The sequence below is a fragment of the Schistocerca gregaria genome, chromosome 1 (genome assembly GCF_023897955.1).
Source record: "Schistocerca gregaria isolate iqSchGreg1 chromosome 1, iqSchGreg1.2, whole genome shotgun sequence".
Lineage (NCBI taxonomy): Eukaryota > Metazoa > Arthropoda > Insecta > Orthoptera > Acrididae > Schistocerca > Schistocerca gregaria.
Window position 1 is genome coordinate 694,488,943 of NC_064920.1, and position 12,833 is coordinate 694,501,775.

Genomic DNA, 12,833 nt, shown 5'->3' on the forward strand with positions numbered 1-12,833 from the left:
TTTTTTCTGTAATCTACCACACATTTTATCCTGCCTATATATACTCAATAATACGTAATTTACTTCCAAACCATAACCTAAAAAAATTTTTAACGCTTTCAACATTACCACTGCTATAAAATCCATTGCTCCCAGTTTAGAAACATTTCGTGTAACCTCGTGAATACTATTTCACAGCTTCAGTTCCTTTCACCCATTAAACAGCCATTTTAGCTATTTCCAACAACTTTCATTGTATTTCCATTCAGGTTTTTTTCCCACATAACCGATCATTTTTTAGCAGCTTCCCACAGGTTTAAACTTTATTATTTCTTCATCAGACAATTGTTAGCCTTATTTTCATAATCTGCCAGCACATAAAAAGTCCTTTGAATACACTGACACGAAGCTTTTTTTTTTTTTTTTTTTAATTTTCCTGAGTTAACGTGTTTTGGAGGCAACACAACGACCTGACCTTTGTACACATCGTTATTCACCAACCTAAGTACAGCACAGGATCAACATAGATCATCTCAAACCAACACTTTTTCGACTTTTTTTCACACCTGTATCTCTCCCCATATATTTTTATTTTCACTTTAGCGTCATGTTACCCTTTCCACCTTCTAATACCATGTCACCCTCACAACACCCGTACAACGACCCGATTAAATTTTATTTACATTCCCTCTGCAAACATGCCTTCATCCTAGCCGCGTTACGCTCCCATATTTTATTTACTCAGGCTTGTCTGACATTTGGCATTACCCCCAAAGGCCTCACACTTAAAGTTCCCATCTCTGGCTGTAATCCTTGTTTCCATCAGTCCCTATACCAGTTCCAAACTGCACAATCCATAGCCTTCACCAGCCTAATCCTTCACCTACACATCGACTCAGCCAATGAACACACCCGTCAACTCCTATCCCTAATCAAAGTCCTCCATCTTTCCTCTCTCACATCCACACCAGCTATTCAAAGCATCCTCCTACAGGCCAACCGCAAATTAGAACAGCATGCCACCTTCCACCTCAAAAAACTATCCAATCTCCTGGTTTCCCACCTCCGGAAAGGCAACTCACTCACCCTCCACAACCTTTCCAACAAACCTCAACCTCCTCTCATTGCACACAGACCCAGTCTCTCCCATCTACTCAATCTCCCACTTCCAGCTCCACTCCCCCCAACACCTCAAAATTCTAGTCAACACAATCTGGAATCACAACACCCCAGATCAGTAGTTAAGCTTTCCTCCAAACCTCTCTCCCAATCCGAAACCTCTGTCCTATCCAAAGGCCTCACCTTCAGCCCCACTCCCAGATTCAACCAAACAACCATTGTCAAAGATTTACTGTCCTACACTCGTAGTCTCTGCTGGAAATATCACTTTGCCATGAAGAAAAATAATCCTGATCCCACTCCTAATGATCCAACTCCCCAAGACACTATTAAAATTGAACCCTGCCTGGAACAGTTCCGTCCTCCATCACAGCGGGACCCACCTCCTCTTCCTCAAAATCACTCTCTCCAAACCTTCCAGGAATTTCTCACTTCCAGCCTTTCCTCTCAGTCTTTCTTGAAAAACCTTAATCCTACTCCCAACATCACCACAGCCGAAGCCCAGGCTATCCGTGATCTGAAGGCTGACCGATCCATCATCATTCTTCCGGCTGACAAGGGTTCCACGACCGTGGTACTTGATCGTCGAGAGTATGCGGCTGAGGGACTGCGTCAGCTTCCAGACAACAGTACATACAAAGTTTGCCAAGGTAATCCCATTCCTGACGTCCAGGCGGAGCTTCAAGGAATCCTTAGAACCTTAGGCCCCCTACAAAACCTTTCACCTGACTCCATCAACCTCCTAACCACACCGACACCAAGCACCCCTACCTTCTACCTACTTCCTAAAATTCACAAACCCAAACATCCTGGCCGCCCCATTGTAGCTGGTTACCAAGCCCCCACAGAACGTATCTCTGCCTACGTAGATCAACACCTTCAACCCATTACATGCAGTCTCCCATCCTTCATCAAAGACACCAACCACTTTCTCGAACACGTGGAATCCTTACCCAGTCTGTTACCCCCGGAAACCATGCTTGTAACCATTGATGCCACTTCCCTACACACAAATATCCCGCACGTCCAGGGTCTTGCTGCGATGGAGCACTTCCCTTCACGCCGATCACCTGCCACCCTACCTAAAACCTCTTTCCTCATTACCTTAGCCAGCTTCATCCTGACTCGAAACTTCTTCACTTTTGAAGGCCAGTCATACCAACAATTAAAGGGAACAGCCATGGGTACCAGGATGGCCCCCTCGTATGCCAACCTATTTATGGGTCGCTTAGAGGAAGCCTTCTTGGTTATCCAGACCTGTCAACCCAAAGTTTGGTACAGATTTATTGATGACATCTTCATGATCTGGACTCACAGTGAAGAAGAACTCCAGAATTTCCTCTCTAACCTCAACTCCTTTGGTTCCATCAGATTCACCTGGTCCTACTCCAAATCCCATGCCACTTTCCTTAACGTTGACCTCCATCTGTCTAATGGCCAGCTTCACACATCCGTCCACATCAAACCCACAAACAAGCAACACTACCTCCATTATGACAGCTGCCACCCATTCCATATCGAACGGTCCCTTCCCTACAGCCTAGGCCTTCGTGGCAAACGAATCTGCTCCAGTCCTGACTCCCTGAACCATTACACCAGCAACCTGAAAACACCTTTCGCATCCTGCAACTACCTCCCGACCTGGTACAGAAGCAAATAACCAGAGCCACTTCCTCATCCCCTCAAACCCAGAACCTCTCACAGAAGTACCCCAAAAGTGCCCCACTTGTGGCAGGATACTTCCCAGGAATGGATCAGACTCTGAATGTGGCCCTCGAGCAAGGATATGACTTCCTCAAATCCTGCCCTGGAATGAGATCCATCCTTCATGAAATCCTCCACACTCCACCAAGAGTGTCTTTCTGCCATCCACCTAACCTTCATAACCTCTTTGTTCATCTCTATGAAATCCCCAACCACCTTCCCTACCCTCTGGCTCCTACCCTTGTAACTGCCCCCGGTGTAAAACCTGTCCCATGCACCCTCCCACCACCACCTACTCCAGTCCTGTAACCTGGAAGGTATACACAATCAAAGGCAGAGCCACATGTGAAAGCACTCACGTGATTTACCAACTGACCCGCCTACACTGTGACGCATTCTATTTGGGAATGACCAGCAACAAACTGTCCATTTGGATCTGTCCATTTGGATGAATGGACACAGGCAGACAGTGTTTGTTGGTAATGAGGATCACCCTGTAGCTAAACATGCCTTGGTGCACGGCCAGCACATCTTGGCACAGTGTTACAACGTCCGGGTTATCTGGATACTTCACACTAACACCAACCTATCAAAACTCCGGAGATGGGAACTTGCCCTTCAATATATCCTCTCTTCCCGTTATCCACCAGGCCTCAACCTCCGCTAATTTCAAGTTGCCACCACTCATACCTCACCTGTCATTCAACATCTTTGCCTCTGCACTTCTGCCTTGACTGACATCTCTGCCGAAACTCTTTGCCTTTAAATATGTCTGCTTGTGTGTGTGTGTGTGTGTGTGTGTGTGTGTGTGTGTGTGTGTGTGTGTGTGTGTGTGGGGGGGGGGGGGGGGGGGGGGGTCACATGCGCGTGCGAGTGTATACCTGTCCTTTTTCCCCCCCTAAGGCAAGTCTTTCCGCTCGCGGGATTGGAATGACTCCTTACCCTCTCCCTTAAAATCCACATCCTTTCGTCTTTCCCTCTCCTTCCCTCTTTCCTGACGAAGCAACCTTAGGTTGCGAAAGCTCAAATTTTGTGTGTGTGTTTGTGTGTCTATCAACATATCAAAGCTTTTGTTTGGTAAGTTACATCATCTTTGTTTATATATGTAGTGTGATTGTACCAACAGCTGCTTCAATCCGGTTTCTTGATTCGGGGAGGTCTGCTGGTAGTGGAGGCACATACACATGATCCTTGATGAAGCCCCAACGGAAAAAAAATCACATCGTGTTAGGTCGGGTGAACGTGGAGGCCAAGCAAGGGGGGATTGGGCCCCTTGCAGCCGATCTAGGGCTTGCTTCGCATGGCCCCCACATTCACCCGACCTAGCGCCACACAATTTTTTCCTTTGGGGCTTCATCAAGGATTGTGTGTACGTGCCTCCGCTACCAGCAGATCTGCCTGAATTAAGAAACCGGACTGAAGCAGCTGTTGCTACAATCACTGAAGACAAACTTACCAACATTTGGGAAGAACTCTGACATAGACTAGATGTGTGCAATGTGACAAATGGTGCTCACATTGAACGTTTATAAGGTTCTTGATAAAACTGCAAGTTGCTCTTTCATTTGTCATATCATTTATAACTAAGTTTAATGTAATAAATATTATAAAGCATTAAAACCCTAATTATTCATTTATAAACACCCTGTATATATCCTCCACATTTCACAGACACCATCCATACTTTTGCTTTGATAAAACCTAATTCACATTTTGCATGTGACTAATTACTTTTGGACTTCAGTAGTGAGCTAACTGAATGAACCTCAGCCTCTGAAATGCACCCCACAGAAACAGTAATACAATGTCAAGTTTATACACAGGTTTCTGCCAATGTTCTACTGTTTAAGAAACAAAGACAAAGTTGTGTGTGTTAATTTATAAAGCCATTTTGATATCTGATTGGTTTTCTCACTTCTAATATGAGCGTGGACAAATGCTTTAGTGTGTTTAAGACTATTAGAAAGTAAATACATTTTTCTTCTTACGGAAGTACATATTTCCAAGTTGCAGCTGTCCATCAACCCATCCCTGGTCAGCTGCCTGAGAAAAATACTTGAAAGCTTTAGCCAAATCCTTTTCCACTCCCTTTCCATGTAGGTACATCAGTCCCAGACCACTTAAACCAACAGGGTTGTTTAGTTCAGCAGCTTTCTTGAAGTACTTTAATGCGGTTTCATTATCCTGCTTCACTATGTCACTGCCCTCGAAGTAGATCTGTAAAGAAGAATCAGTAACAGACAAATGAGGTTCACATTCTCTAGTTTGAATACTTAGTTCCACTAATGAGTGTGAATAAAAGAGTGCACAGATTTTGAAAATATACTCAATATATATCACATAAAAATAATGAGTACTGGAATTACACTGTTACTGTCCACTATCTTCATACAAGCAGCACTCCAAAGAACTCAGACACAGCACTGTGTTGACCTTTCCACAGCTCACCTTGCCCAGAAAGGCCATTGCAACAGGGTTTCCAGCTTCTGCTGCTTGTGTGAAGTATTGTAGAGCCTTCTGATGATCCTGTTGTACTCCACGACCTCCTTGGTAGTGCAACTGTCCAAGTCCCACCTGTGAAATTGCATTGTTTTAAAGTTGATGTATGTTGAGCATACCAAACACAAGAACGTAAACGAGTTAAAACTCTGTTCATGGAAAGGGGGGAAAAAAGTAATTCTTAAATGATTTACTACAAATGAAAATGATACAAAAACAATAATATAAAAGTGAGAGTTGAATGAGTGAAAGGAATTGGAAAAGTTTAACACAAACAAAGTGGAATTGATAAATATTTGTGAGTGGAAAACACAAAACACAAATTTCAACAGGAAATTCTGCAAATGAAATGCGACGTTGCAGAGGCGATAGAGCTCACGCTTTACAACAATATATGTAAGTAAAATAGCAAGTGATTATCATAATCATTGACATAAAACAAGATAGATGCATTACTATGTAAAATGAATAGATGTCTGAATGTAGAGAGCAATCAGAAATAAAGAGCAAAAAAGGAGGGGGTCGGTCAATCTGAAGGTCAGTTATACCTTAATAGAGCCTTCCTCCAAGTAAGAGAGATACAGATCTAATCAAATTTATCAACTTTTTAATCTATTGGGCTTCTGTTCAATCACTCAAGACACTATGACACAGAATAATTCTTATCACAATGAGACCTTATAATAACTGAATTATAAAATTTATATGGAAACAAGATAGGTAATAGTAACCATACAGCATAAGAATTTGCTTTGTTTAACAAATTTTAATAATGGGCTAGCAAGTAGGAATGTGAAATCGATCACTGTTGAAACACTGCATTTTTCACATACAAAATTTTGTTAGAGGTAACTTTCACATTTAATGCCAGAGAAATTCCATAACTGACAGGAGATCAAACTCTGAAATACTGGATTATTACTCTTCACTAAGACTTCTTGTACTATATGACAGTGTTTTAAATGTCACACATAAGACATACTTTTGGATGGAATCCTATAACATGAAGAAACAAATTAATTACTGAGCAACCCAAAGTAAATATTAACTTTACAATATAAAGAAAAATGTACAATAATGTACTGAACAGAAAGCATTAAATAGATTACAGAAGATATAGTACACATGAACGTGTGGTGTCTGTTCTTTTGGACATGTCCAAAAGACACCACACGGAATCCACAGCTGTTATATATTATATGTAAATTGAAGGTGGAGAGTGGAGGAAAGGAAAGGAAAGGAAAAGAAAAGGAAAGGAAAGGAAAAGGATCACTGTTGTCGGCTAGACTGAGACATTATGCGGCATTGGCGGCGACTAATGAAAATTTGTACCGGACCGGGATTTGGATCCAGGATGTTCTGATTACTAGACAGGTGCAGTAACCACCACAAATAATGTCCCAATGCAGCTTCCTCTCTCCACCTTCAATTTACATATAATGATACAGCATACCCCACTTTTTGCAGAAGATGCTAGGTAAAGCACAATATCCATGTTCCAAAAATGCTTGTACAGCATGAACATGTGCCCAGTAATTTCCTCGCTCAATGTCACACACATGCACACCCATTGAGTACAAGCCCATTGGCAAATGGTGTTGCCACATTGATATAATAATAATAATAATAATAAAAACGAACTCTGTACAACTTCACCACCACACGTCACTAACAGGTCCCACAAGAACTGGAATACATTTAGAATTACAAGGTGTACAACTTTACTCCCACCGTTTGCTGATAGGTGGCGTCAACGGGAAGTACCGGTCGAAAGAAACAGATCGCAGACGTCAGGCAGTTAGCTTGGACCTCTGTCAACATAACCTCATTCAAACATTAGTCAATTTGTGTCTGCATCATAAAGTTGTTCTTGACTGAAATAACAGTTTATGAGCCTAATTCTCATGATTTGAAGGAGGTGTTACTGTTTTGTTTCAATGTCAAGAATGCACCAGCTGAGTCTCATTGAATGCTCTCAAGTATGTATGGTAAGGACGCTATTAGTGAAAGAACATCTTGCAAGTGGTTTCAACATTTCAAGATTGATTATTTTAACATCTTAGCCGGCATAGTGGTGGAAGAGAGAATGTTTCTAAAGATGCAGAATTGGAGACATTGCTGAATGAAGACTCGCATCAAACCCAAGAAGAAATGGCACGATTAATGGGAGTAACAAAGCAAGCCATTTCAAAATGTCTCAAGGCTATGAGCACTATTCAGAAAGTGGAACTTGGGTCCCGTGTGAGATGAAACCAAGAGACGTTGAACAGCATTTGTTTGTTTGTGAACAGTTGCTTCAGAGGCAAAAACTGAAGGGATTTCTGCTTCGCATTGTGACTGGGGTCAAAAAATGGGTTCATTACGATAACCCTAAACACAAAAAATCATGGGGATATCCCAGCCATGCTTCCACATCGACAGCCAAGCAGAATATTCACGGCACCAAGATTTGAAGGGACCAGCTCTGTGTTGTGTACTATGAGGTGTTAAAACCAAGTGAAATAATCACAAGTGCTCATTACTGAACACAATTAATGCATTTGAGCATTAAAAGACAAATGCCCGTGATACAGCGAGAGGCAGGATAAAGTGATTTTGCAGCATGACAACATTCGACCCTACGTTGAAAAGAGGTCAAAATGTACTTGTAAACATTAAAATAGGGAGTCCTACGCCACCCGCTGTATTCTCCAGACATTGCTTCCTCTGACTATCACCTGTTTAGATAAATGGCGCATGGCCTGGCTGACCAACACTTCTGATCTCATGAAGTCACAAATTGGATCGAATCGTGGATCGCTTTAAAATATGAACAATTTTTTTCAGCATGGGATTTGTACACTGCCCAAAAGATGGGAGAAAGTAGTGGCCAGTGATGGAAAATACTTTGAATGATACATGTGTAACCAATTTGTTTCATTAAAGCCCCAAATTTGGGGAAAAACAGTGAAAGCAAAGTTGTACACCCTGTAGAATTTCTGTTTAGCTGTTGACTGTCCAAGTTTTCTACAGAGAAAGTGTATGCTGATACCTGAAACCCACCAAGTATTGCCATACTGGCCAATTATGTTCAAGTGAAACAAAAATTAAAGTGAGAACCGAATATGAAACGTTGCACTTATTCAGCTGTGGAACTGTAAATTTGAAACTTCCTGGCAGATTAAAACTGTGTGCCCGACCGAGACTCGAACTCGGGTCCCGAGTTCGAGTCTCGGTCGGGCACATAGTTTTAATCTGCCAGGAAGTTTCATATCAGCGCACACTCCGCTGCAGAGTGAAAATCTCATTCTGGTTACATCCCCCAGGCTGTGGCTAAGCCATGTCTCCGCTATATCCTTTCTTTCAGGAGTGCTAGTTCTGCAAGGTTCGCAGGAGAGCTTCTGTAAAGTTTGGAAGGTAGGAGGCGGATACTGGCAGAAGTAAAGCTGTGAGTACCGGGCGTGAGTCGTGCTTCGGTAGCTCAGTTGGTAGAGCACTTGCCTGCGATAGGCAAAGGTCCCGAGTTCGAGTCTCGGTCGGGCACACAGTTTTAATCTGCCAGGAAGTTTCATATCAGCGCACACTCCGCTGCAGAGTGAAAATCTCATTTTGGGAACTGTAAATTTGTTTGAAAGAACAGCTGATGAAATGATGCTCACATTCAATCTGTTGCTAAAATTGCACTAGCATTGAGACATTTAAAACAGAACAAACGAAAAAGATTTATGTTTAGGAGTGTGACAACTCATTATAATTATTACATTTGTTTATAATTAACAAAAAAAACTTCAATACAGCTACACTGTAAATCAACCAAACTGACTAAAATGACTTATTATAGTCGGTAATATTAACTGCAATACCACAAGAGGAAGCAAACACAACCTGTAATGGTAAGCAGAGATGGGCAATATTCAAATAAATTTGTATCTGCAATAATTATTCAAATACGTACATAATTCAAACAAATTCATCTACGAATGAATTATTTGTAACCTAAATAATGAACAACACAGAATGCCACTGTATTTTCTTTGCTTGGTTCTCCTACAGAATTCTGGCTCAATACAGGTTTTATTTGATAAATAACTTAATAGTTTGTACAGAAATGTGCCATGGTGGTTCAGTGGGTTAAGTTCCAAACTACAAAGCTAGACCACTTTGCAGGCAGACGGTCTTAGCAGTTACACTACAGACACAGGTCACTTCACTGACTCTGCACTTGGCAGTACATACACCCTCCCCCTGCTAACATGTGGAAGTTCTCTAAGTAGCCAAAGCTAAGAAGGCATCCAACTGAAACTCTCAATCTGCAATACCTTCCACCAGTAATATCAACACTGCTAACATTATTGGATATTGGTGTCTCATTACACAATTCATTCATGTTTGCACTGCAAAAAGATGAGTGAACAAAGTAAGGACTCCAATTCCTAAAGTCAACAGACTTTAAATCTAGAAGACTCCTAACACATATGTTGAACTCTGCTGGATGTCCAAAGTCATCCAAAATGGTTTTAAGATTATTTCTGAGTAATCTTGTCATTAGAAGATGGGATGGTGTTTCAGTCTGACATGGATCTATGCAGTTACATAGTGTTTCGAGATTCATAAATTCTGGAAGAGAGACTGGGTCTGAGTACACAAGAGTTCATAATATTGCAGCACACTGGACACTTTATCGAGAAATTGTCAAGAAACGATTGGAAGACTTTTTCCTTTCTACACCAATCGCAGTCATTGCAGCAATATCTTATCAACAGCTTAAAAACAAATAGTTCACCTTCATTGCTGTTCATAATCAAGGGAGGCTTACAATAAATTAAATAACTGCAATAGCCACAGAAATGTCAAAGAAATTGAGTCACAAATTTCAAATGATGTTTTATGGATAAAAGGAAATTTTAATCTGAATGTGTGAAGTGAAGCTAAAGTGGAATTACAATTAATTATTTGCCAAAAGTTATGGAGGAATGATGAAGTCTCAATTTTTGCTGAAAAAGATTGAGAGTTGGAAGTCTTATATTGCGATCATGAAATAAAGACAACTTCAAAAGATAACACACAGAGGTAACCTCTTTCCATGTGCACAATGTGTTTCCTTTACTTTCACCATGGTAAACCTTCAAAATCAAGCTTTCTGACGAAATGTTTGGGTGGGTGGAGGGGGGGGGGATGACTTTTCTGAAAACAAATTCAAAAGCAACAAAAGGTACATTTTTACAATAAATGACAAAGAATCAGAGCAATAAATATATGTCATTTGATTTCAGATTAATCTATCATTCTTTTTAGGAATAATTCTGAGTAAGCTTGTCATTAAAAGAAGGAGTTTTATTATTCTTTTTATTCACAGATGAGAGACAAATGTTTTTATTCATTTAAGTGAATAATGTTTCGAATAAATATTTTTGTTATTCATGAATAATGAACAATAATTTTTATCTGTATTCATTATTAGTCTGTAGAGTAAATTTTGCCCAACTCTGGTGGTAAGCAAAGCACATTGCACATTCACATGCTGTTAATCTGCAGTGAAACCATGTGGCCATGGACAAGTGCTCACTTGTTTGTAATGAGACAAGACAGCATCGATAATCTTTGGCAACTTTTACCAAAGTATGCTCGCTCTCTCACACCATAGCAGCTTGCAAAACACACTGATGGGACATGCACCTGCACGGCTCTTATACTGGGAGTGGAGGCATCAGTAGAAGTCAGCTGGTACATACCTGCTTCTAGTCAGTGGCAATCTAGTTACCAATCAACACTTTTCCCAGTAGAATTGTAGAGTAGTACTTTGTCATTTGTACCAACAAAATTTCAGTTTCAACATTATAAAATCATTTAAGCGATTGTCTCTCTTTCCGTGGAAACACAAGTGCAAATTTATTTTATATTGTATTCCCAGTGAGTGTGATATATCTGGGACACAAGCAATGCACACTGTAAGCAATTACATCACTTCCTAGCCAACCCCCACTCCTTTTTGCACTAAGTGTCAAGGTACCAAGTTACATTGTGCATACAGTATGCAGATGCTAGAATTTCATACTCTTTCCCTCTCTGAACATTATGATAAAGCACTCATTCTGTAATGCCTGCAAAATCATTGTTATAAATTTGGTACTGTTCTAAATTTGGTACAGTATCATGAATGGCTTACACTGCATTGGTTCCAAATTACAGAAACATCCCATTAGCCATTTACTGTAATTCACACAGTAAATTTAGCTTATTTTCATCAGCACACAAAAAGTAGTATGCATAACACAACCACAAGATGCAGACCATTCAGATATTTAGACGGTTTTCTGCATCAAGTTTATGGACTTTTTACCACTGTATGTAAGGCAAACTTGCAATGAATAGAGCCAAATAATACGATCAGTCTTATATTTTGCTCATTATATATGATTCTTCCACACAAGGTTTTATACTCATAAAGCCATCTGTTTAACAATTCAGTACATATAAATATTTAAGTCCATGAGCACAAAGTTTCTATCAATTATGATCTACAGTAAGTATATTCATCAGAATCCTGATATTATTCTATGAAATTAAGCTTCCATGCTAGCATAATGTGGTGAAACAGGGAAGAAGAGCTCCAGTTCAGTTACCTGAGTAAATTTTAAAGCTGAGTTAATTACCTGAGCTTGAACATCACCTTTCTCAGCTAACATCTGGTAATACTCTATGAGATCATTATCAAGAATTCCTGAATTGTATCCAGGATTTTCCACCTCTTCCAAAAGTCTGATTCGGTGTATTGCCTGTCCACCTGACAGAGACACTTCCTCAGAAACTGAAAGAATAGAACAGAGAAACAATTAACAAAATTACATTGAGTAGATTATTTCACAGCAAAAGAGTATGAAGTAAGTCAACTGAAAATAAATAACTGTACAGGAAAAGAAAGACACTACTGATATCCTATAGTCCAAAACTAGTTGTATAATACAGATATTTATCACCTACTCTTGGCAGTTAATCATTACTTTTTCAAATACTTATATGCTGTGGGACACCAGCTTCTTAAAATGTACTGACAAACTACAAGCTCATTTTAACAAAAGCACTGAAATAATTGTTAATATGAAACAAGGTCTTACTGCAAATGGTCTATTACTGTAGGGAGAAAAGGGAGGAGGGGGGCAACATGAGCAATCAGTGAACATTTCCAATGATGGTAAAAACATATGTATTATAAAATATATGTATTACTTTGTACATTTTTACAATACTTCTTTGTAAAAAATGTTCTGAACCCTTTGACTGTTGCTGAAAAGGTAAGTCGTCATGTTCCTCTGCTCCCCAGAGTGCTATTATCTAGTTTGAGTGTGGCCTCTGGGTTTTCACTGATCGCTATTGATGATTTAACTCAGGGCTCCTTGACAACCGTGGCTGCAAATGATGAGTTCGGTCACGTCACCACTCAGGTGTGTGTGTGCTGTTGATGAGTTTTAAGCATAAAGCAGATTTTCTGCAACATATCACAGCTGCACTTTACTTCATTTCACGACTCGCTGTTCTTCACAACAGGCATCACT

General features: G+C 40.3%; 1 protein-coding gene across 1 annotated transcript in view; it reads right to left on the reverse strand.

Annotated features, from left to right (window-relative positions):
- Window positions 1–12,833, reverse strand: part of LOC126364928 (protein sel-1 homolog 1-like) — an 84,953-nt gene that overhangs the window by 16,310 nt on the left and 55,810 nt on the right. The window contains exons 4-6 of the mRNA XM_050008097.1: window positions 11,934–12,088; window positions 5,251–5,376; window positions 4,791–5,019 (exon numbers count right to left, since the gene is read on the reverse strand). Coding sequence (XP_049864054.1) covers window positions 4,791–5,019; window positions 5,251–5,376; window positions 11,934–12,088 — 510 coding nt within the window. The remainder of the gene's footprint in view (window positions 1–4,790; window positions 5,020–5,250; window positions 5,377–11,933; window positions 12,089–12,833) is intronic.